General features: G+C 42.6%; 2 protein-coding genes across 3 annotated transcripts in view; one reads left to right on the top strand and one right to left on the bottom strand.

Annotated features, from left to right (window-relative positions):
• Positions 1–4496, top strand: part of Dpysl3 (dihydropyrimidinase like 3) — a 109881-nt gene extending 105385 nt beyond the window's left edge. For both annotated transcript variants that reach the window (XM_052742113.1, XM_052742114.1), the window contains exon 14: positions 943–4496. In XM_052742113.1, the coding sequence (XP_052598073.1) occupies positions 943–1031 (89 nt within the window). In that variant the 3' untranslated portion in view covers positions 1032–4496. The remainder of the gene's footprint in view (positions 1–942) is intronic.
• A 525-nt stretch (positions 4497–5021) lies between these two features.
• Stk32a (serine/threonine kinase 32A) overlaps positions 5022–25952 on the bottom strand; it is a 120804-nt gene continuing 99873 nt past the window's right edge. The window contains exons 8-13 of the mRNA XM_052742116.1: positions 19623–19720; positions 14733–14849; positions 13226–13351; positions 11731–11859; positions 10988–11052; positions 5022–10202 (exon numbers count right to left, since the gene is read on the bottom strand). Of these exons, the coding sequence (XP_052598076.1) occupies positions 10106–10202; positions 10988–11052; positions 11731–11859; positions 13226–13351; positions 14733–14849; positions 19623–19720 (632 nt within the window). The 3' untranslated portion in view covers positions 5022–10105. The remainder of the gene's footprint in view (positions 10203–10987; positions 11053–11730; positions 11860–13225; positions 13352–14732; positions 14850–19622; positions 19721–25952) is intronic.

Raw genomic sequence — 25952 nt, 5'->3', positions numbered from 1 at the left:
TCCATAGTAAAAATGATGCCAGCAATAGCTTCCACTGACTTCCAGTGACTGAATATTTACCATGTGTTTCCCGTATTATCGATCTCATCTATTCTCCAAGAACTCTTTACCATAGAGAATGATTGTTTAATTGCTCCATAGCTGTCTTTCAATGGGGGTGGGGGGTAAATGCAGGTGTGTTACCCCATGATAGCAATTGTACATGTGAGGGGAGCAAGATAACAAGAAAGAAAAGACATATTTAAAGGTGAGGCCGCAGCATATAGAGAAAAGAGAGGAAGGGGCAGAAGGAATAGAGAGACCACGGAGGGAAAGATGTGGGAGATTCAGGGAGAGACAGAGAAAAGGGACCCAACATTTTGAGGTAACTTTGAGAAACAATTGAGGTAACTATGGTTCCCAAGTAGTTCGGAGTGTGTTCACCTTTTCTCTGGCTTTTTGGCCACTGTCAGTCCTTAAACATTCAGAGGCTCCTTTCTGAATGGGACCAAGTATACGTTAGCACTTACATTAACAGGAGACCTTGACCCTCCAGCTTTGGAGGCCTTGGGCAGGTGATCTCCCCTCTCCAGAATCCCTCTTTCATGGAATAATTCATTATTTTCCTCCCAAACCACAGTATCGAGGATGCAGTGGAATAACCTTCAGGCTTTAACACATGGCCAGCCACAGTCAGTATAAGCAGCCATCCCCATGTTCTTACCAATGTTAGCGACATGTGCAGCACCTTACCTCTAGGGAGGAATTTGGGTTTTCCTACCAAGACAGTATTTTTTCCAGGAGAGGGTGTCATGGATATGCAAAGGTCAAGATACGGTGTTAAGTTTCTTGTGCGCCAGGAAAGTTCTTAGTATTTATCCTTCTCAAAGTTTCTCACCGTCTCTTCTCCCTACACCTTCTGTCCCCTTTGCTTCTCCCTGGGAATTTTGTCTCCATCTGCAGGCACCCAAGTGGATGAGGGGGTCCGCTCAGCCAGCAAACGCATCGTGGCGCCCCCTGGGGGCCGTTCTAATATCACATCCCTGAGTTAAGCAAGCCCTCCCAAAGAGGGAGACAGAAGCAAGAAGAGATTTTTTTCTGAAGCCAAAATGGTACACCGATATTTAAGAAGGAAAGTGAATCCAAACAGTTGCGATCTAAAGAATCAAATAAGCCTCAAGCCTTATGTTTCCCGATGTTATGCTCGCTTGCCTAGCTTTATGAATTGCTTTGATTTCTGTTTATGCATAACCTTGATTTCTTCGATCCCCCCCCGCCCCCACTTACATGCATGCGATCAGACAGGCCGCTAAGGTAGAGTCTGCATATTATAGTGTTGAGAGCGTATGTAGCGCTGCATCTTACGACAAGGGGACCAGACGAAGCTGGGACGTCAAGACAATGAACAAAAGGCAGGAAGATTTCTTTGGGTGATTTGGGTGGTGGGAGCCCAGGGCAAGGTGGAGGGCACAAAGGGGCTGGAGTGGGGTGTGTAGGAGGGAGGTGGGTGGGCTGGGTGAGCAGGAGGGTATTGTGTGTTGTGTTGATGATGTACGTTAATTTCCACGGGAAATGGCCACTTGTGGCAACTGGATGCTCCATCACAGTCCCCTGGGATCTGCAGAGAAGGCAGGAGGTCTTTGGGTCCTGGACTTTGTCATATTCTTTCCTAGTAGATTTTGTTTCTTTAATCATTTGTTAAATGTCAGAATCCAGCCAATTCTTCCACTTGTTTTATGATACCAGTGTTTGCTTTCCAAGCCTCTTTTCTGGGTTGTGAAGGCCTCACAGGCAGAACACATGGAGAGAGAGGTCTCTTCCTCTTCTGCTTCCTTGGTGCTCATCAAAGGCTGCCATGGACAGTGCGGCACAGGTTCTGGTTGGGGAGAGCAGTGACTTTTCGATGGCCTTCCTCTTAGCCCTGGGGAGGCAGCGCTCTCTCTCTCTCTCTCTCTCTCTCTCTCTCTCTCTCTCTCTCTCTCTCTCTCTCTCTCTCTCTCCTGCCTGCAAGCTGAGGGGAGACACATGCTCTTGCCTGCTGACTTAGCATCATGGCAGAGAGACTCAAGGGTGATGTGAGTGACTATCTCTTGATCTTCTTGGATCAAAACACATTTGTGATTTTTCTTTTTTCTTTTTCTTTCTTTCTTTCTTTTAAAATCTTTTTGGAAAACTGACTTTCTCAGTTGTTCTAAATCTTGACCCCTAATAATAATCTTAGCTTCTATGGCAGTAAAGCAGAGATTTAAGGAAGCCAGCCTTGAGTAGCAGGAGTATACCATGTGTTACCATCTTTTCAATTCTAAGCCATGTGTTTCCTCTTCTACTAGCAGGTCCCAGGGGTGGGGAATGTCACTTTTTCATTGGTACTAAAAATCTCCAGGGTGAGATGTATGAAGTGACAGGATGCACCCTTCTTGTCGTGGCACATGAGGGGAGTGGGCAGCAATGTTGCACCCTTTTTTTTGTTGGAGTTGGAAGTCCATGTCCCTATCACACTATTTCCAAAGCCACTTGTGAACCTGATTCTGTGAGCAAGATAGGGGTCTGTGGAAGCCAGTGGGCTCTCCCGCAGGTAACATGCTATCAGCTTTGGCTCAGACGTCTGTGCTCTGGAGGCCCACTTGGAAAGAAATACCACACTGTACTAAGTATTCTGAAGATCAGAGCAGGGCTCATACACCTTCTAAGTACTTAGGAGAAGCCACCATCTCTGCCTGCAGGTGGCTTTTGTTTATTTGTTCTGGTGTTTTTGGAGGTGGAGGATTTATTTGTTCCTTTTGTTTTGTGGAGCCGGACAATTGAGTCCAGGGCCTCTCCCGTGCTAGGCAAGCTCCCTGACACTGTGCTACACAGGGCCCCCAGCCCTGACTGCAGGTTGTAATGAAACTGAGAAGCAGAGAAACATGAGCAGTTTGGTTCTGAAGGGATTTGGAAATAGCAGAGGAAGGGGATTTCCCTGAGCAAGTTAGTTTCGGCTCCAATCATGGAAAAGGCCCTTTCAACTTCTCAATAGAGAATCTTGCTTTTTAAAGCTCTCATGGTGCTTTCATTTTAAAGGAAAATTTAGCAGAAGAAAATGAGGGGAGTGTAGTCTTGAATTACAATTCAAAGATTGGGGGATTTCTCCAGGAACTCAGAATGACTTTTACAGGGAGTTTTCCAGATCCGAAGCATGTTTACTATATACCTCAATAGCCAGGCTTGGCTGCAGCATAGGTTGTAGTACCATCAGTTGCCACCAGATGGAGGAAGAGACATGCAAATTAACTAATTCTGGGCCACAGCTGTGTGGTTTCCCATGCCTGAGACCAACTGGTCCCTCCAAGGGCCTCCCTGGTCATGAGAAATAACCTTCTCTGGGTCATCTGTGCTGCACTTGGGTCTTCCAAGATGTGCCACTGTGCCGAAACTTGATGTTCCACTCAAGCATTCTCTGTGTGAGGTGCAGCTTCTTGAAGCCCTCAAGGTGGGCCAGCACCATCTCAGGACGTCTCCCTTTCTTCATTCACTGTTAGTTAACACCCAAGCATAGAAATTCCTGAAACTTCATTGACAACTCCCCCACTGTTTTCTCAATATGAGGATTTTTTTAAGCAGCGTGTTCCTTGAGTTGAAATTTTATATTTAAATTGGTTCTGCTCCATAGATACATCAGAGAGACAGCCCCAGTCACTGGGTTTCTGGGAAGGAAAATGACAAGGATTGGGAGCTTCCTCCAAGATCACTGGTATTTTATTTAAAGGTGGGAGGCATGATGGGCACTATCTTCTCTCAAGAGGCTTTGTCATCCGGGCTTTCCACCCAGCTCCCCTCGAAGAACACCATGTAATTTCTAAACCCCAAGTTGTTTCTAAGCTCCGATGGCAATCTATTGACATTCCCTCCGAAGGGCCACAGGCTTGAGCGGTTGAGAAGATCTTGGCAGAGCAATGAAATCAGCTTCCCAGTGAAGATATTCCTTCTAGGTCTAAGTTTTTTGAAACTAATAGAATTATAGTCATCCTCCAAAATGGTCTTTTCCCCACTTCAACGTCCAGTGGTTCTTTGGGTCATTTCTTCGTGACAATACCCAGAGATATTATCTCATCTCCCAAGGCCTGAATCCTAACTCTGGACTCCATTCTGCTCATTCTGCTAAGTCCCTTCCAAGAGGCGAGTGCTTCCCGATGTTGATTCCTGCCCCAAGGCCCCAGGTCTTCTCCCCTAGCCGGCCCCAGCTTGAGTCCTGATGCAGTCATGGGCTGGCCCAGGCAGCCAGCATTCCTCCTCGTAATCCCCCTTTGAGACCTGGTGTGTGGGTGTTCAGTTCTGTGTCTGGTGGCTATGGACAGACAGTGAGTCTCCCTGTGACCTGTGCTAGCTGTGAGGCAGCTCGGAAACTGAAGAGCTGCTTGATTTGAACCGTGAAGAAAACTGTGTATCGAGTTAGCTGAGATTAAAGAAAAAGAAAAAAAAAAAAAGCTCATCAAGTGACTGTTAATGTAAACCTGGTTATTAAAATAATTATAAAATTACCAACATCGTTCTCCAGTCTTTTGTGCATGGAATGCCATTTCACCTACTGTATTGAAACTCGGGGAGACTGGGAAAACGATTCAGTGGGTAAGAGTGCTTGCTGTGTAGGAACAAGGATCTGAGTTCCAATCCCAGCATCCACATCAAAAGCCGGATATGACCACCATGCATGCCTGTAACCCCAGTGATGCGGTGGGATAGAGACAGGAGGATAGTTGAGAGACCTTGTTTCCATGGGAGAAAGTGATAAAGCAAGACAGCCGATGTCCTCCCCTGGCCTCGGGGACCATGCACATAGATGCATAGCCACATACAAATGTACATGTTTCACACACACACACACACACACACACACACCACACCACATAAAAAACCCACAAGGCAAAGAGAAAGAAACCCCCATAAGAAGACACAGTTGGAAGATGACAACTGCGTACAGTTTTCGATCACATTCATTCTTAGTGTAAAAAAAACACACACACAAAAAAACATATATCGGGGGATAAGTCTAGCTGACTCTAGGACAGACTTTAAAAGGTTTTGTTTTATTGTACTTTGGTGTGTTTCTGTCTTCAGTCAAACCTTGTTACTATGCTGTTCTGTAAACACGTTCTACTTATTTCCAAAAGCCTGGACTTGGAGGGGAAAACCCCCAAGTAAATCCATGATATATTTTTTTTCTTCAGAGAGTTGATCTCAAACAGTCCAATGAGTGTCTGAAAAGAAAACTGTTGGCTATGCCCACTCTTCTAGGAGCTTCCCTGTGTATATTAGAGAGTTGGAGGTTCTGATTAGTAAAACGAGTCTTTAAATGTTGTCCAGGCTTGGGGATGCAGCTTAGGGGTAGAGCATTTATTTAGCCAGCAGGCAGAGGGCCCTTGGTTAGATCCCCAGCATGGCAAAAACAGAAACAACCCCATGCCCCAAACAACAAGGAAATAAAGTCCAGTTCAGGGCTCTCAGATGATTTTGGCTACTGTACCTCCATCGCATCTCTCCCAGTGTTGGGAAACATTCCTGGATCCAGTTCTCGTTTATGTAGGGCATTCAGTTGGCGAGGTGTACACTGGTACATGGGGGCCACTAGAAGTGGGATTTTAGGATGTCTGAAGAGCTCAGATAGAATCGTGAGACACGGCATTGCTAAATGTAAGTGGTGAACCCAGGCAGCTTTCCGTCTCAGCCCAGCCTTGCTGAAGAGGTGCTTCTGCCTCCGTAAAGCTCATTCCGTGTGGAGGCAACACCAGTCATTGGCATCTCCAGGCCTTCACTTTACCTTCCTAGTGTACCCCAAAAAGAGATTCCCTCAATAATCCCAGCCAAAAAGGATAAGTTTGATCACCTTCAAGACTGGTGAAACATGTCTCCCTTTTCATGACCAAGGAATAGCTAAGCCTATTAAAGACTTGGGTGACTTTAAAAGGAGCCATTGGCACCTGCAATGATCCTAGTTGGGATGCAGTGTTCTGGGAAGGATGAAACAGCTTTTTAAAAACACTGATGACAGAGACACACTGGCTAACTTTCATACCTATGGAGTCTGGAAGTGTTCAGCAGCTGAGTCACACTTGACAAGGTCAGGAATGAGAACACTGAACAGGGATAAGAATAACAAGGGTATTCTGGTTTCCAAGAACTTTCCAGAATCAGCTCTCCTAAGGCCAACCCATCACAGAGGGAACAAAAACCCAAGGAGATGGGAAATAAAGGTACCAGAGCAACCTGCAAAATGAGATCACGTACCTAGGGCTGGCTCTCTTCAGAATCTAGGGTGCTGGATCCTGATCTTTGCTCGGCTAGCTACTGGGAACAGCATACTGGACTCTTGGCATGGTCTGGGCAACAGGGCAGCTGATATGCAGGACTTCAGAGCCCACTAACTCAGGACAAGCCCAGGAGCTCGCAGACTGTGGAGCTGTTGTGAGCCTGCAAGTTAGTTGAAAGTTCTCAGCGTGCCTGCTGTCCTTTACCTCAGATTATGTATGGGCCTTGGAATATCCTCCCGTGGCTATGGCATAAGAAAAGGAACAGGACCCTTAGGAGTGGAGACCATCTCAAAAGAGATACCAATGGGCTGTTTGTATAACTCAGGTCACAGTAAAGGGCAGAAGGCAGGATTCTGGTGGCATGCACTCTGTGAGTTCACTAAAATGTACAGGCACAGATCTCCAACACTATCCCTGCTAAAGGCTCATTCTTCTCAATGGAAATGGAAGTAAGGAGAGGTGACCTGGGATGGCCAAACACATACACAGTTGACAAAGGAAGGCCAAGGGCATGTTGTTACAGAAGACATTTTAATCCGTGCAGGCACATTTACATCACATACACTATGGCTCAACAGAAGCACACTTTTTTCTTTTTTTAATTTGGGGGCTTCTAAATCAGCCACCAGTTTAGAACAGCACAGAAAAATGAAATCTGGAGTCTCGGTGTCTAACATTGGGCAGAGACACTGAACTCATGGTGAATAGCAATCAGCAGTGGACAGAAGTAGGAGACAGATTTTGTGTGGACAGAACACAGGAACACGGAGGAGCTGAGCAAAGTGCTAGCCATGCCTGTTCACTAAGCGGCTGAAGCATTGAAGTTCAGCATCCCTGTCAACCTCGAGCAGCAACATGGGTCTCAATAACCGCACTCTTTCTTCCTAATTACATATTCACACATCCACTAGGAAAGCCATAGCAATAGTCGTTTCTGGATCCCCACTAATTAGATTACTGTGGTTTATTTAGCAGTGTTCTGTGCTGCTTGTAATTCATTCCTGTCCTAAAGATGATCTTGGCCAACACCAGGGCTGCTGTGGGGCCATTGGGTCCTAGCAGGGTACTTCCTTCTAGGGAGTGGGGATCATGGCCAGGGGTACTCCATGGGTAGGCTGTCCCACCTCTCTACTCTGGGTCACTGGGAATGCCTGGAGATAGCAGTTCACTGTGGTGTCACAGCCAGGACACTCTGGTTTTCAAACCTTCCTCAGGCCTTTTAGATGCTCTGGAATGTACGGGGGGAAACTGCATGGAGAGGTTCTGCAAGTAGCAGAAAAGAGGATGAAGTAGTCACACGGTTTTCTGACATTCTCAGTCCCTAATTCTTCTCAGAAATATAATCGAAGGGATGTTTCATCTGGGGGGTGCTAACATTTAGCTCAAATTAGGGAATAAAACCAAGACGCAGTCACCAGGAACATTGGGAAAGTTTTGTTTCTGTTGCTTTTAAATCTCTTATTTAAATACACAGCAGTGGGCAGTGCTGAGACTCAGTTATTCTGCATAGCCAGATGCAGGGATTCTGTTTCTCCTGGTGCTGGGGATCTAACCCAGGCCTTCATGCATGCTATGCTCATATTCTACTGTGGATACTGTGGAGGTACAGACCCAGCATAATGAGTTTTTTGTTTTTGTGTTTTTCTTTTTTTTTAAACTTGAAATACACTGTGTGCCACTCATCTGACTGGCACTAGAAATCTACCCAACTCCCACACTAAACTATAACCAGCACATCCCCAGTTCTGAAAGCCAGTGGTTCTCAGAAAGATGCTCAATGGGAATAAAAACTAGAGATTCGAACTTCAGAGATTGCATGGGATCCTATGCCCACCTTAATGTTTAAAGATGCCTACAGTCCACAAGTCCTTATCATCCCCAGCGGAGAGCTGCTGACCCTACTGTCCTTTGGAAATCATTTCTGAAAGCTGATGTTTTGGAGGATGCTGACAAGATCCAGGAGAAGGAGGAGCCAGGTGAAAGAGGGTGAATCCATAGTACATTAGGTCCTCAGTACAGACAGACAACAGGCAGAAGCTGGAGTGTGTGTGGTTCCTGACACTTGTCGAGGTGCCAGCCTGGAGCAGAATCCAGTCACCTCGGGGTTGCTATGTTTGACCCATTCACCTGCCTGAAAGTCAGGGCAAGTGCTTTGAATTAAACAGTGACTAAACATAACCAAAATATCACAAGCGACACGAGAACTTCAGAGACAGGAGTTGGATAAAAGAGGCAGTTTTTGATTCTTTAAAAAAATATGGCTGCTCTTAGTAGAGAGGCACTATCACACAGCTATGCCAGAAGCTCTGGTGAACCATCAATGCTGGTCTTAAATTCAGCTCTTGCTTGTCTACACAGATTTACTTGCCACAGTGTCTACCGCCAATTTCCACCTGTCTGCCTGCCCCAAATGACAGCTTGCTGTCATCATGGTGACCACTAGATGGCCTCAGTTTCCAAGGAGTTGAAAACAGTGCTTTGTAAAGCCCAACTACTTCGTTCTACCCAGTGATGTCAGTGGGGCACCCCAAAAGGTTCTAGATTTCATTTACGTCAGCACAGTGGTGTTACATCACATGCACATTTACATGAATACACTTTGCACACAATTGAAATATAAAGACAGGAAAGAGTGAGACATCAGTAATATTTTAAGGGGCTAGGCAATTCTTGCCTACCATCTCACAGTGAGTATAACGTAGAGGCATCAGTCTCCCTGAATTTGACCTCTGGGATCTGTACGCATCCTGTTGCTTTAAATGTAAATCTAGTCTGTAGCCATGTGTAAATTGTTCCATATGTTAGGTGACCAATATGAAAAATAAAGGACCAAACGAAAGGTAACATGTTTCATGACACAGAAGCAATGGACTGGCTAAGTTTTCCTTGCCTTGTGCTACTTGGAGTTAGGAGTTTCTCAAGGGAAACTTTCTCCAGCTTCCTGTTTTAACATGCAAGATAACTCTCCTGTAAGGTGTAACTTCACTGACCCGTTGAAAGCCTTCACTGGGGCAGCACTCTGTTAATCCTCTCCAGAAGCAGGTCTCTGCCTTTCCTGAGGAAAATCAGCCTTCAAACGGCGGGCGTACCAGAGAACGGCAAATGGAGTCCAGTATTTCACCACTGCCATGCTGAAAGTATCAGAGCTTGCGGCATTTACTAGACTGCTGCCCGTGACTCCTTCCATCAGTTCAACGGACCAAGGCCTTATCACTGAAGAGAAGTTGAGAGGCCATGCACACAGCAGATCCTTGTAACAGATACCATGCCAACATAGCTCCCCGCTGCAAGGTCCTATGAGTCTCTATGACTCCTAATCTGACCTATGCACTTGTTTCTGATGGAATATCCTATTCCTGTCTAATCAGGCCTTGGAATTCTGGTCTCTCTATGATATTTTCTAGCCCTGAAGAGGCTCACTGTATACAGTGTCCGTTTTTACAACGTCATCAAAAAAGAATGAAAAAAAAAAAAACCTACATTCAAATATTCATTTAAAAATAAAAATAAAGCCTGTTTAGAACAAGAACTGTGGCATTAACAGACTAAAGGCTAGCTCATCTGAAATAACGCTCTACCTTTCGAGCAGTGAACAGAAACAGAGGAAGTAGTTAAACGAATTGCTTAAGGTCACAGAGTTCACTAGTGGTGAAATCAGATCTGAGGAGCTCAGATCCAGGGCTCTCTTCGCTGTAGAGTGTTACCACCTTCGAAGGATGTTCATTCACATTCTGTAAGTCGTGAGGTGTGAAGTGGTAAGGACTGCCCTTAGCTCTTCCGGACGTGATCATCAGAAGTTTCTGGCCAGGTACGGAGAACTGTCCCCCCAAAATGATGAAACCTCACAGGTTGTTATTCTCGCCATCCTCCTCATCTGCATTGTTTTTGGTTTGTTCCAAGGCTAGATTTGCTTGTCTTTGATTAAAGTCTCTTTTTACTCTTAAAGGAGGAGGAGGAGGAGGAGGAGGAGGAGGAGGAGGAGGAGGAGGAGGAGAGAGAGAGAGAGAGAGAGAGAGAGAGAGAGAGAGAGAGAGAGAGAGAGAGTTGTTCATTCAAAGGAAAAAATGAGTTTAAGAAATGATAGCATATAATCAAATAACTTTTTTATTCTTTTAAAACAATTAAAATATAATTCCATCATTTATCACTCCCTTTTCCCCCCTCACCCCTTATGTCTGACTCAGCCCCCTCCCAAATTCACTGCCTGTTCCTCTTTACCCATTGCTGTTACAAATACAAATGAATAAATATATAAATACGACCTGCTGAGTCCATTCAGTTTTGCCTCAATTTACAGAGAGGCATGAGCTAAGAAAACTTTTAAAAATCATTACATTGGGCTGGTAAGATTGCTCAGTGGGTAGAGACACTTACCAACAGACCTGAGAGTAACCCGTGGGAGTCACAGGTGGAAGGAGAGAAATGACTCCTACAACTTGTCCAATGACTAGCCCCTGTCCTCCAAAATGTTAAACCCTTTTAAAAAGTCCTTGTGTTTACATCCCAGTTCTCATAAGCAAAACTACAACACTAGGGTTATTTATCAGTTAAAAAAACACTGACAGAAAAAAGGCTCCAGAAATTTCAAAATTTTTATTCTAGATTTGCATCACTTTTATAATCAGAAAAATAAAAACTCTTAAAAACATATCAAATCTCTGCAAATAAAATCTGCCTAAATAGCGCCATTTCAAGCTGCTGGTCTGCACCCCACCATTACTCACTTTTCTCTGTTGAAAATTATAAATTCCTTCTGCACAGCATCAAGGTGCTCTTGAAGAAGACATGTCTTCAAGGTGAACATAACAAAGAAACAGAGGCATGCTTAGCTGGCACACAGGACCCTCAAATAGCCAATAACCTATATTCACCGAGCAACCTGGATCAAAGAAGTCCTGTTTCCAGATGGGGAACAGATTCTGGGAGCATGGCAGGAGAGGAATCCCTCTACCAGGGCCATTGTTCTATCAGAACTAGGTACAATGATTTTGGAATTCTGGAATATATATATATATATATATATATATATATATATATATATATATATATATATCACTTTCAACTTCCATCGGAAAGTTATTACAGTAGTAATAACAGGTTAGTTACAATTTCACCACTAATGCAGCAGTGGTTAACCCACCCTATGTGCCCCTGTCAGGGAGTCCTGTACATGCACCTTCAGCAGCCTATACCGCAGCTTTCAGAAAACAGGATAGGAAATTACGATGATGTCCTTCAAATCCTGGGGCTTTGGTAGGTTCTGCTTGCTGCTGGTCATCAAGGAGGGGCAGACAACCTAGGGGCCATGGGAACTGTGCCTCCCTCATCACCAAAAAACCCCCAACATCAGATAAACACAGGCTTCTGAGATGACCTCCCCACGGCGGCAGCTCTGGGATGAACCGCACTTCCCTGAGCTTGTTGCGGGGGGCGGGGGTGGGGGGTGGGGATAGGGGGGCCCACCTACCTGAGACGAGTCACATTTTCTCATCTCCTTCTCCTTTTTTGCCAGGCGCTTCTTTTTCTTGTGAAGAGGTTTGGACTCCAGAATCATTTCTTCCAGTTCAAAAGTCGGGTCACAGTTGAGCCTGCCTTTCTGTAAAGAGGAAAGCATGACTCAGTCCTCAGATCCTTGCATCGTTCCTAAAACAGCCTAACGCAGAGAACAATACCTAGTCCTAAAGGGAGCAGTCCAAGCTTAATAACTTGGGCCCCACTGAGGTTTTATAGCCTTTACTGCCAGCATTGTCTTTTACATTCTTTGATTGTATAGCTTGTTTATTTTTACAAACTTCTAACTATCCCTCAGTGAGTAATGAAGGAGACCATATTAAAATAATACTTCTAAGGTCTGAGCTTCTGGCTTTCTCAGTTTGTTCCAATAACCGCATAGACCAAAATCATGGCCATTGCTTGTTCAGCTTCCAAGGTCACCAACCAAATTTCAACATCAGGATTTCGGAGCATGAGGCCAAGAATTTGCCACTTGATAAGTTCTCCAAACGAGTCAGATTCACAGACAGACCCAAGATCTATACGGTGGAGCTTCTCCCAGGAGTTAGGAGTGGCTAACAGAAGGAAGTTTGAATCTGCAGCAGATGGCTCCCTCATAGTCATACATCAGCTATGCACACAAGTACAAACCTCTTCCCACTTTCCTGTCACTCACTAATGTAGACACTTAGACCCTTGAATGTCACCACACCACTCTCTCCTTCCTTCCGCAGGGCTTTCACTTGACACACTAACTGGCACCTTATCCAGCTGTTCACTGAAACATCCATGTGCCCATGTCCCCAGAACAAGTACCTCGCTTGGACTTGAACAGAAAACTCAAGTCTCCACAGGAGCACATCATTCTTGCCAGTGTTCCTTATCCAGTGGTATAATGCAAATCCCAGGCAGAGGAGAGGGGAGCCTCAGTAGGGCCCTCGCCTAAATTTTATCCAGCAGTATGGAGTGGGACACAATGACCCTTGTTTGGGTACTCACCCAATGGGAATCATCTCTCTGTAATTATTAGTTCCTAAAACTATAGATCAGTACAATAAAACTTACAAAAGAAAAGGAATGATTCTGGGGGTGAAGTTTCCCACTAACCAACTCACAGATTTCTGTGGACATCAAAGATCACTTCCTTTCAAAAAGAAAAAAAAAGTATTGTTCTTTTCAACCAGCATATTTCTGGAGATAACTATTTGGGAGACTAGAAACCTCTTACAGCACAAAACATGGTTAAAACCTAGAAGCCCAGACATCAACATCCCTAGATTAGAATCCCAGTTTAGCTTCTTGTGGGTTGTGTGATTTTTAGTCGCCAACCTACCCCCTGTATCTCTCTGTTTTCTTCTCTGTGTTGGGACATTTTTACATTACTGGTGTCATCACCAAATGAGACCCTGGATGGACTTGTAATGTGGACGGAGTGTGGGAACCCTTAGGGCTTGTTAAGCTTGACTTACCGTTGGAACGAAGCCGGGGATGAGCCTCTTCTGCAGCACTGCATCCCAGTTTGTGTCACTCATGTAAGGGAAATTCTGAATGTCAGTCAAGTGAGAGAACCGTTGGTCTGGATTAGGTTCAAGTAGCTGTCGATGAAAGACAAGCACCATTGTCACAAGGAAGGCCAGATAGGTGGGCCCCCAAATTTCCCCCTAAGTGTTCTCAACCAAATATCCAAGGGGAGTTCCTTGTAGCAGAAATCGAGCAAGTGGTTTGACAAGACAGCGATCCCCTGCTCCTCCCCACGTACAAATCAAGTGGAGAATGCATGCTTTGGAATAACACTAGAAGTAATGTTTGCAACATGACAGAGACAAATGGCTTGTCCCAGGAATTAAACAAAACTTCCCTTCCTGACTCTCCTACTGAGCAAGTTTGTTTCCTAAACCTTGGCTTGCCAAGCTCAAGTCACAGGAAACAGTATGAAGTGAACATCGCTTTACAGAGCTAAGACCTGAAGCTGTGTTTTTCAAATGATGAGAAATGGCCGCAATTCTTTTTTCTTTGTATTGTTTCTTCAGTTTATGACCCATTCAAGCCCATATGTGGTCTCACTGTACCTGGCTCACATGCAACTCCAGACCACACACAACATATGACTTCAATTCAACAGCAGCCAAACAAGCTCATTCACTACCCAAGGAGACACATCCATTGACCGGGTGACAGTGTAGTATTGACAGAGCAGTGTCAATATGCTTCTCTTGGTTTCTATACTTACAATGGAGTTGTAGAAAGCAATATAAGGACCCTTGTCAGTCAGAAAATCACACTAAGTTGTATTGCTCTCAGGGAAGGTGTTAGAAGAGCTAAGGTGTGAAGCAGTGACCCAGGAGGAGAGGGTGTCATGTGTAAAACCTAGTGGTGATATGTTGGTGAGGAATGGGAGGAGAAGGCCAATCAGCCAAACCAACCAAAGGGTGACCAAAATTCTCAAAGTTTGAGAGGCTGTTTATAACCATTGTAATGTACAATTTAGTTTGATCTTTATTCAAAGACCAATGAGAAGTTGCTGAAATATGGGAAAGGGAATGGAAGAGAGTGGAGTGGCAGAAGCATGTGACACATCAGAAAGGACTTGATGGCAGCTGGATTGGAGAAATGCCAAGGAGACAAAAGGCAGTGAAGGTGACAATGGCTATTGAAAGGATAAATTCAGGATCAGGTGATAGATTAGATATGAGAATGATGAGTGAGTCCTGGTGAAAGGACCAGCCATTGGGAGGGAGGACACTGGGAGAGACCCAAGAAATACAGGGAGATTAAGAATTATATGCCAGACAGTGAGTTTGAGAAGGCCTTGAGACACATAAAGACATGATAAGAAAGCCATGTATTTGAAATGGTTAGTCACAGCAGCCATTTGACAAATGTGTGTTATCCTGAGCACATCTTGACTTCTAACCACAAACCGGGATATACACTTCCTTTCTTGACTTCCTTCCAACATGCTTCCTCCTGTCTCACCTTTTTAAGAAGGGATACCATCTCTTGCGACCAAGCAGAAGGGTACGTTACAATTGCCGTCTCAAACATGTTCACAATTTCCTTGCTGGAAGTACTGGAGCGGATATGATATGGTCTCTTAAGGGAGAAAAAGAAAGAGCCTTCATTTTTACAAGTCAAAGGGGGAAAAAAAGGCATGCAAGTATTTATGAGGTAAACTTTGAAATAATAAAACCTCAACAAGAAAACCTTCAAGATGATTGACAGGTAGCCATATGGGGTACCTGGTCAAGGGTTGTCAGAATTACTACAGGTTTTTTTAAAAGAAATGTCATGGACTTTAGTTTTTCATCAAAATATCCTAAGTTTTAAGAACTTGTTATTTTACAGATCCAAACAAAACATTTCAGTGGATTGAACCAGTCTCTGATGCACTGATTTCAAACTGTTTTGTTCATAACTTTCAGGTGTATTTATATAAAAAGTGAATAATGAAGAGAAAAACTTCAAATTATTGTAGAAGATTGATTACAAACGGATCCATAATTTTCCCATAGCCTTATCTGAAATACAACGAAAACTAGGTGTTGTGGTGTGTGTTTGTAATCCCAGCACTTGGGAGGTAGAGGTAGGAGGATCAGGAGGTTAAGACTGGCCTCAGCTACATAATAAGTTCAAAGCCAGCCTGGGCTACCTGAGAGAGATGCTTTTAAACAAACAAAAAACAAAAATGTAAAAACTAAACATAATGAGAAAGTTAAGGATAGGAAATATCAACTCCAGTGTCTAATACTCTGCTTCCATGAAGTATGTAGTGGAGAATTTTATGCTGGGCTAAAAGGTTAAACAAACAAACAAACAGCAATAACAACAACAAAACTTTTCTAGAACAGTCACGGTCATCTTTGGCTTTAGCGTGAATAAAAGAAATTACAAACCAAAATGAAATCCGTATGAAAATCTCATTTGGAAACGTGTTACTTTCTAACCTATTCTGAAAATTTAAAAAAAAATAAAATGTTTTTTAAAATAAAAGACAAGCTAATGATGATTTTACATCTGTCCACTAGAGGGCAGACGTTATGGGTACTAACCTCTCTGCTGGGCTTTCCTGTCTTCTAGGGAAACTGTGAGCAACTTAAGAGCCAGACAAAATTTCCACATTAGATTAATCACGGGACGCTAATGTGTGTGTACACATTTAGCACATGACTGACCTTTTCCAGATGTTTAAGTAATCACTGACCGATGGACTAATTTGGAGGAAGAGGGAGTGTTTGTTTTTCCCAGCAGACAATTAAAAGGTTTTATAATGCAATCATGGGTTAGAGCTTCGAGGTCAGAAGGCTTTGGATGCTAAGCCAGGTCATTCATTTTCTGACCCTCAGTTCCTTCATGTACAAGATGGAGCTACTTTATCAGCAAAATGAACCACTGCCAAAAGGTTGCTGGGGAAAACGGGAGGAGGTAATACAGGGAAAGTTCTCTGTGGAGTGACTGGTGGCTAGCTGACAATATGATGGGACATGTCATAGAACCTGAACGTGTGCTGTCAGCAAAGAGGGAGAATATATGACTAACGGGCGTGGCATGCAGGAAGGGAAAGGGTTAGATGGGAGTAAATGGTGTCTTGTGATTGTGTTTCAAGAGTACAGAATGAGTAAGGGTCAGTGGAGAGACAGCACAAGCGTTGCATCCCATCCCAGAAATCAGGAAGCACAGGCAGGAGGATGGCGAGCTTGGATTTAGCCTGGGCTACACCATGATTCTGTCTCCCAAACAAAACACAAAGAGCTGCAGCTATGGGACAACCAACACTACAGGCATGGCTCCCTGGAGTGCTATTTACCGTTAATACAAAAGTATAAAGGACATGGAGGTACTTTGGCCTTCTGATGACTGAGACTGGGGGGAGGGGGTGACAACAGGTTAATGTTTAAGGTCCGATCCACCCAAAGTGCAGCTAGGTTCAGTAGGGGCTCTTAAAGCACATTTTCTCATTATTTTCTTTTTTCTATAGATAAGAGTGTGCAAATTAGCAGGAAATTATTGCTCCACACACCTCCTCTGTGGTTTGGTTATGATGATATTTGTAATTAAATGTTGCTATTTCATTTTCTTCCGATTAACTGTATTTTTCCAGCATAATCACGTACCGTCTTTTAGTGATTCCTTCCTAGAATGTGCCAAAATGGATGTAGAGTGCTTTGTCCCTCCCCTCATTTAATATGACATGTGTTGACGAAAAGCTACACAGTGTGGATGATATTAAACTATGTAAGCTATATATCTCAGTTTTAAAATGAATCAACAGTCTGATCACATGGAACAGAAAACACAAAAATTGATATGCCTGGAAATATTTGTAAGCTAATGTATTTACAAAATAAGAGTTAGTTGTGAAAGTAAAATACACTGAGTTATTATCATATAGAAAGTTATATTTGTACATATATACATATATATGTCTCAGCAGGAAGTTAAGGCATGATTTGTTTTTGTTGAAACTGCTAAATATTTCTACATATAAATATTTGAAGAGGGTTTATCCACATGAAAATAGAAAGATTTGGGAGTGACAACAAAATACTAGGGATTTGTTTTATTTTGTTTTGTTTTGTTTGTTTGCTGGTGTAGATTTTGTTTTTGTTTGTTTTAATTTTCTATTTAATTTTTTTTTGAGTTACATAACTTCCCCCCTCCATTTTCTCCCTCCAAACCCTCCCATATATTCCCCGCTGCCAGCATAATCCCTAAATATTTATCCTCATACCTACAGCTAAGTATAGTTCTCTCACCCCTCACCAAGGAAATTTTTCTTTGCAACAGATGGAGACCATTACAGAAAACCACAACCAATCAAAATGCAGAGTTGTGGAGTCCATTCCCAACAGATATATCTACAACACAACTCCTGCCCCTAAAGATCTAAAGATCATTATGCAAGAGGCGTGGCTCCACCTGGTGACTTATGGTAAAACGCAGAAGAAGAGGGGTGAATTACAGATGAAAATTATGGAGCAACAAAGAGTCAGAAACTGAAAACTTGCATATTTGGACTCTATTCATAGTGTAAAAATAATGCAAACAAAACAAAAAACAGGAGAAGAAAAAAAATTAAAAAGGATAAAATAGAAGCTCTTGGGGGTGGGGGGTGGGGAGTGCTATTCTGAAGAGAATGTGATGGACAAGGCTGGACAACTAATTGATGAGGAAATGCTGCTTGTGAGCCACGGGCTTACAAGAAAAGTCAGAGGTGCGGGTCGGATTGTGCCAGTAGAGAGAGCGTTTGTTTGAGTTCAAGCGTTCAGACAGTGGGCTGCATTGAAGGAAAGGTGTCAGACAACTCAGCATCTTCTGTCCCATCTTCATGGTCAAAGAGAACGAGTTCGACTGTTGATTTGAACTTGGTACCCCTTCCTGCCTTCTTATTTGTCCCCTCTTGAGGGGGACTGTCTAACTGATGTCCGTGCCCATCACTCTATTTTGGAAGCACATGATGTGTCTGGCTTTACAGGCTCCCAGCTAGATGAGAATTCTGCCGCAGGATGAAACATGCCCTGAGTCCCATCCACACTGGATTTGGATGACATTCAGATAATGCTCGGGACTCTAGAGATGATGCCGGAGGGAGAAATGGCTATTGCTAATGGAATATAATGAGTGTATTTTACATGTGAAGAGGAGGTGGGTTTTGGAGATCCAAGAGAGAGAAACACCAGGGTGTGGATGTGTCCCTCACACACAGTCTTATGTTGGAGCTCTAACCCTCAATGAGATGGTATTTGAAGACAGAAGTATGGCAGACAGTTTGAGACAGAATATATCCTGATGGAAGAACCTGACAGTTTAAGAAGATGTAAAGACTCCCCCGTCTCTGTTCTTTGCTTTCATATCCTCTCTGCATCCTTAGCTTCTTCCCCCTGTTTCCCTCCCCTCCCTCTTCCTGTTTCTCTGTTGTAAGGACACCAGAACCCAGCGTTGCTGACTCTCTGACCCGCGGACTTCCAGCCTCTACCAGCTATAAGAAAATAAATATCCTAAGTTACCCAGTTCACAGGATGCTATTTTGGTAGGCTGGGCTAACTATGATGAAACTTGGAGAGATATCTGAATTCTGCATTAGTTTGTAAAAATTGTATAAAATATCATTTTTTATTATATTTCTTTGATTTTTTTTTTCTAGAGAAGAGTTTCTTGTGTGAGAAATGTTTCCATTGACAAGAACCCTACTCCAGTTTGCCAGGGAACTCATACCCAGCAGCCACGCCGGACGGGGGACAAACAAGCAGTGCACAAGTTGTCTAGTGCCAACATCCACACTCTTTTGTGAGAGGTGTATCTGAATTAGAGCTCTGTCGGGTGATTGCAAAATGATTTTCTTTAAACACGCACGTATATTTACCCAAGATAGTGAGGTGTATTGATTTCCCTTCACTGGGAGTTTCTGATATCCATATTATTAATTTATCTATGTAATTAATGTTAACTGACAGATTTGGGGACACATATAGGACACTGGACTAATCTGTGCAGAGGTCTCAAAGGGTATTATTAATACCAGACAGTGTAGGTGTTTTCTGATTTCAAGTAAACTGCTGCTTGGTTCTTAGCAATTACTGCATTCTTTCATTCAGAAACAGAATCTGAAGAGGCTAGGAAGATGGATTAGTGGTTAGGAAACTGGCTGCTTGTGAAGGGTTTGGTTCCTGGTACCCACATCAGGTGGGTTACAGGTGCCTGTAACTCCAGTTTCAGGGGATCCAATGCCCTCTCCTGGCCTCTGTGGGCACTGCACACATGTGGGGTACATGCACATACTTGGGCACACATACATACACATAAAGAAACAGATCTTGAAAGCATGTTTTCTAGAATAATAAGAAATGAGAATGTGTGGTTCTACTGTACCCGGCCTCTCAACAGTTCGTAAGCTGTCACCCCCAGGGACCACCAGTCGACAGCAAAGGAGTACCCTGTTTCCTTCCTGGAGCTGAACATCTCAGGTGCTGCAAAACACAGAAAAGGTCAGTTTCACTCCCCATGACTCCAATCAATCTATTTTCCCAACACATTCCTCCGAAGAAGAATTAGCAGCCTGAAAGGTGTGAACTCTGTCAGCGATGTTTATTATTCATTGGTAGATTGCTCACAGCAGGCAACATTTTCTAATTTTTTAGCTCTCTCAGCACTCCCATTCATCAGCTAGCACAAACAGATACACATAGATCTTAATGGACAAATTCTTCTCTTATTTAGAGCCAATTACTCTGTAGGTCCTATTGGGCCTCAATTGAGCCATTACCTCTGAGACAAAAAAAGCTGAGGGGTAGGGAGGGGTATGTGTCTTGATCTGGAAAGTCTACACTAAAGGGGCTGAAATATATAGCAATCTCAAACAATACTTAAGAGTTGTACAAGACACATATTGGCTTGGGGATACCTGGCAGCATCAAGGGAGGTGAATGCAGCCTCCTATTGTGTGTGAGAGCAGGAGAAAAGGAGAGAGGTCACTCAAGGGGAGTATAATACTTTGCAATAACCATGGGACATTCATACTTTATAACTACAGTTCTTTGAATTGACTCTACTGGAAATCGGTCACCATCAACTGAACCTTCAGAGATGACGACCCCCCCCCCCGCCTTCTTTAAGCACTTTGTTATACCTTTCTAAGAATATACTTGCAACCTAAAGGTTACAACAGGGGACATGAAGTGCAAAGCAAGGACAGGTATGGTGCTGTTGCTCACCAGTACACACACAGTGTCTACTACAGAACCTGGCACTCAGAGTCGGTAGATAGAAACTTATCACACAGAGGAATGAACATTGAAACCACCAGACTTGTGGTTTCATTATCTCTCTAGTTGTGCTGGGTTCAAATGCTGCCTCGACCACTTACGGTGCCCATGAGCAAATCAGTTGGCACCGCATAATTCCTGCCCCCAGCGAAATCGGAACACTAAAAAGACTTCTTTATCAGTTTAGAGACTAAATGAATTAATGCATGTCTAAATGTCAACATAGTGTCTGGTATTTGCAAACAAACAAAAGACACAAAAGCAAACGTCCATAACAAATGAGGAATTTATCTAGCTCAAAGGTGCACAGAGTTGATGCCAAGCCTCCTGTAGTGAGTTCCTGGGCAAAGGAAATCCTGAAGACATAGCTTCTTTATTCAAGCCTGCTTACCCGTGCATTTGAATCCTAACTAAATTTCTGTGGACAGCTTCCCATTACAAGGGCAGAATATCGACATCCTGATGCTCAGGACCGACTCTAAGAGCTTCGTGCTGGAGGACTAAGTGGGTCTCCTGCCCTGGTGAATTCATGTTTCACGCATCACTGTGTCCGCTCTTCAAGTTCCAAGTCCCAGTGCAACTGGGGAGATAATGGCCCTGACCCTACAGTGCTCCTGCACCCCTGGATACAATGGACTGTATTTTCTCATTCCTTCTTCAATGTTGTACCACAAATCACCTCTAAGGCGACAGGTGGCCAACACTCCACTTAGAAGACATCCAGACCATTTGGAACTACGGCAGAGACACTGTTGTTAGGAAATGCCAAACAAAGTAAATATTATACTATCAAAACAGTATACTCTCTAATATCAAAGCATCCTTGGAGGAGGTATGACTATTCTTTTTTTTTTTTTTTTTTTTTTAAGACGGGGTTTCTCTGTGTAGTTTTGGTGCCTGTCCTGGATCTCGCCCTGTAGATCAGGCTGGCCTGGAACTCACAGAGATCCGCCTGGCTCTGCCTCCCAAGTGCTGGGATTAAAGGTGTCACCGCCACCCGGCGTGACTATTCTTTTTGATATTCCGCAGTACAAGTAGATGTCTACCTTTGATCTGCTATTTGCTCTGTTTTCAAACATGAAGCCATTTGCATATGCAATCCTTCACTAAACAAAGCTTCACTGTGTGCTAAGTAAGCCCCGAGGAATTGTGATGGGAGTTTAAGAACAAAAGCCATGACAACATACAGAAGTGCAGTGACTCTTTAGGCCCTCACACAGGCAGACGGTGATGGGAGAGGCCGAGGGGCTTTCTCTGATTCTTTGGGAAGATCCCCTGCTCCCGAGAGGAGCCAAACAGAACTGGAAAGGTATCACTTTCCCTCCAAGTAGACAGGAGGTCTTTTGTGTGGAACTTTTTTTTTTTTTATTTTTTAAAGAGTTTTTCAATATACACATTTAGAAAGCATCTGAAACAGAAGAGAAGTGAACAAGTACGTAGAAGCCAGTGCCCCTGTGGCCATCATGCATGATCTTGCTCCCACCACAGCACCTGTCCTGTCCACTGTGCCTAGAACTCACCATCCTGAATTTTAATTGAATAATGCTGTTTTTTAATATTAATATATAAATTTCTAAAGAACAGTTTAATTTTGCCTGTATTATATATACTTCCTCAGGGCTATGAATTAATGGACTGAGGGAGTAGCTAGCGGCCTGTTTACTTAATTTGTTTCAAGAAATTATAATAAAGGAAACATTAACAAAGTAAAAAATGGAAAAAAGGTGAAGGAAAGCATCCTTATATTCTATCAAGTCCTTTTAAATGAAATGCTAGTCTCTGTAGTCATTTGTGTCTTGCTTCTTTAGCTCAATAATATTTGCTCATGATTTATCCAAATTACCAGGCAATTTGGTTTGTTTGAATTTAGTTCTACATGAATACATGGTGATTTACATACCTGTCCTATTGTGGATAGCTGTTGGAGTTATTTTCAATTTGGGAGTATTGCAAACAGTGCTGTTTGGACCACTGCTGTGCTGCCATGCTCCTGTATCATTAGTGATGCTGTCAGGAGGGGACATGCTGGAGATGGGGCTGTGCATTTCATACACCTAGATAAGTACCCAACTAAGGGCTGTGCAGTTCACACCAAGGCCAACAGCCAAAGTTCCTTTTGCTCAACACTCTTTTCCACACTTTGGGTTTTTACTGATTTGTTGCATGTGCCATTTTATTTCATTGCAATTTAAAATGAATTTCCACTGATTATTAACAGGTTTGCTACAATTTCCATGTTTAACTGGGTATTTAAGGATGATCATTTGGTGTTCAGAGTTTAAAAACCTAGACACTAGGTTTTTGTCAGGAAGTAAGGAAAAGGTCTCCCAAATAATTCTATAATATAATGAAAATAACTCACAAGATTTAACAGAAATTACCTCAAATCTCATCCTTTAGTAAACTGTGAAAATGATGAGTTTTGGAAAAAGAACATAAACCCATATAGCCCATACATTAACCTACATTATAAAGCTATGACAATTAATACTGAAAACCCCAGAGTACAGATATTAGTATATGAAGTTACTTAAATGATGATTAATGATTTTCAAATTGGCATGGGAGGGCTATAATTTCACACAGAATTTTCAAATAATTACTTAATAACCTAACAAAAGTAAAGTAAGATTCTTACTAAATGTATGTTCAGTGAAAGTAGTGTAGAACTGATAATAAGTAAAAATGAATAGAATAAATAAAGTCTTAGGTAAACTTACCTAAGATGTGGAATAAGAAGATTTAGCTAAGAATAGCATCCATGACAAAAACCCTGAATAAGTCCACAAGCAAACCTGAGAGACAGGACATGTGCTCCACATGTGCCAGGCCCTGGGCATGAGTCCTAGCCCTCCACACAAATATGAGTAGTTTGATCATATTAACAAGAAGTTCAGGGCACGTGCGTGCAATCCCATCAGTCCGGAGACAAAGCAAGGAGACTGCTGCACGTTTGAAGTCTGAGCTCATAGAAAGTTCCAGGCCAGCCAGAGCAACATGGAAAGAGTCTGCCTCAAAAACTGAATCTTAAAGCCAACAAATTAAGGAGACAGAAAACTTGTGTATAATAAGACAACAGATACTACACAGTAGGAGCTAGGATTTAATATACCCAATGCATAAAGGAAGGGATTATTTACATAATCACTAAGAAGCACAAAGTAGAGAAGAAAAGCAGACCCAATAAGAAAATAAGCAGATTCTATGAACATGAAATACATAAAAAGCCACAGAGATGGATTTCAACATCACAATGTGGTCCACTCCTACTGATCGTTTTGGGGAGGTTGAGGTCCTGATAATTGGGCACAGGTGAGGATGCAGGGAAGTTCATGTGTTATGTTCTTCCAGCACAAGTGGAAATCAATATGAACCTTCAGGTAGAAGCCTTAGCATATGTGTCCTGTAACCAGGAATTCTTTTTTGCAATGTTAATTTTAGTTAATAAGTAAAACTTATATATGTTCATTGTGTACAATACATTTTAAAATATGAATATAGTATGAATGGATAAATTAAAACAACTATTAATTCAACACATATTTACCATTTTTTGACATTTTGTGTGTGTGTGTGTGTGTGTGTGTGTGTGTGTGTGTGTGTGTTTGTACACTTGTGCACATTCCATTCTGTGATGTGAATGTGGAGGTCAGAGGACAACTTGTAGGAATCATCTCTCTCTTTCTACTATGTGGGTTCCAAGGATCTGCTCAGCCATCTTCTTGGCCCCCTCCTGCTTTTTATATTGATAAAAAACCAAAGTTACTCTCGATTCTCAAGCATAGAAGACAATGTTTTATAATAGAAGTCATCACAGAGAAATAATGAAGTTGGTAGAAATGATTCTGCTAACAAGATTTCTATTACAAAATTATATTTCAAACTGAGAAACAACCAAGTACTCAACAATCAAGGAAGCTGGACACATTGTTGTGGTGCACTCTGATCTGCAGCACATGATACAGAATGTTAGCTCTGTTTCCTGACATGGGAAAATGAACAGTGTTAGTTATCAGACAAGACTCGGGCTCTGTTGGCAGAGGAAGGAGGTGTGTTGACTGACTTGAACGAAGGGCATCAGATGGCTCACAGCTGTGGTTCTCAACTTTCCCAATGCTGCGACCCTTTAATATAGTTCCTCATGTTGTGCTGACCCTCAAACATAAAATTATTTCATTGCTACTTCATAACTGTAATTTTGCTACTGTTATGAATCATAATGTAAATATTTGATATGCAGGATATCTGATATGTGACCCGTATGGAAGGGTCATTAGAGCCTCCCTTCCCAAAGAGGTCACAGCCCACAGGTTGTGGTTTAGACCAGGCTCCTCATCTTTCCTTGGACCTGTTCGCTAACTGCTCAGATTGCTCACTTCTAAAGTGGAAACAACAACAGTTATTGCCTTGCAGAATTGTCTTCAGAGTGAGTGATCCAAGGCCTGATGTCAGAATATACCCAGCAAGCTAGAAATGTCAGTCATTACACCATTATCACTGCCATCTCCCCAAACGTTCCAGGCTAGGTGTTTCTAGATTCAGGTTTAATTTCATGCTCTGTCAATCACTTGCTCTGTGACTATGATCATGCCATTTTCTCTCTGGGTTGGATTTTTTAATGTTGAAATAAAAATAGTAGTAAAATCTGTCTCATGGAGTTGTTTTAATGATGTAATAAATATTAAAGATGTAAGAAAGCACCTGGGACATCAAAGTACTTACTACATGCTAGCAAATGTTGTTACCTTTACATTATCAAATGGATATTTACATTTAAGAAATTTAGTCTAATCCAACTTCTAAAAATGTAAAGATAAATGTGTTTGTACATAGAGAAAAACATTCAAAAGGAAGCTATAAACATCTATTGGTAGGAGAATTAATTTACTTTTTGCTTGTCAGCATTCTGCACTTTTTTCATAGTGGATGTGTGTGTACATTCGTGTGTGCGCATGCGTCCCCTCCCCCATGGTTTCTCCTCTAATAGGGAGAAGGCTTTAATTGGTGAACTTCTAATTGATCTGGATTATACTCACACAGCTCTAAGGAGAGCTAGAATAATGAGGTGGAATAGGAGGGCAGAAGGTAAGAGCATGTGGAGGACACGCCTCTCATCTCATCTTTGATTCAGCCTAGACTTCTGTCTTCTTAGTTTTTTATTCTTTCTTTCTTTCTTTCTTTCTTTCTTTCTTTCTTTCTTTCTTTCTTTCTTTCTTTCTTTCTTTCTTTCCTTCTTTCCTTCCTTCCTTCCTTCCTTCCTTCCTTCCTCCTTCCCTCCTTCCTTCCTTTCTTTCTTTCTAGTTGATTGCTAGTGTTCTACACCACCATTGTAAAGTGGGTGCTAGGAAATTACCAGAAGGCATAGTTTACTAAATTATATGAATACAATTTTAAAAGAAAAAGCAGGCTCGTAACCATAATTCTTCATGAAAAGAGA

This window comes from Peromyscus californicus, unplaced genomic scaffold (assembly GCF_007827085.1).
Source record: "Peromyscus californicus insignis strain IS unplaced genomic scaffold, ASM782708v3 Scaffold_17__1_contigs__length_78620276, whole genome shotgun sequence".
Classification (NCBI taxonomy): domain Eukaryota; kingdom Metazoa; phylum Chordata; class Mammalia; order Rodentia; family Cricetidae; genus Peromyscus; species Peromyscus californicus.
This window is presented reverse-complemented; position numbering and strand designations above follow the sequence as displayed.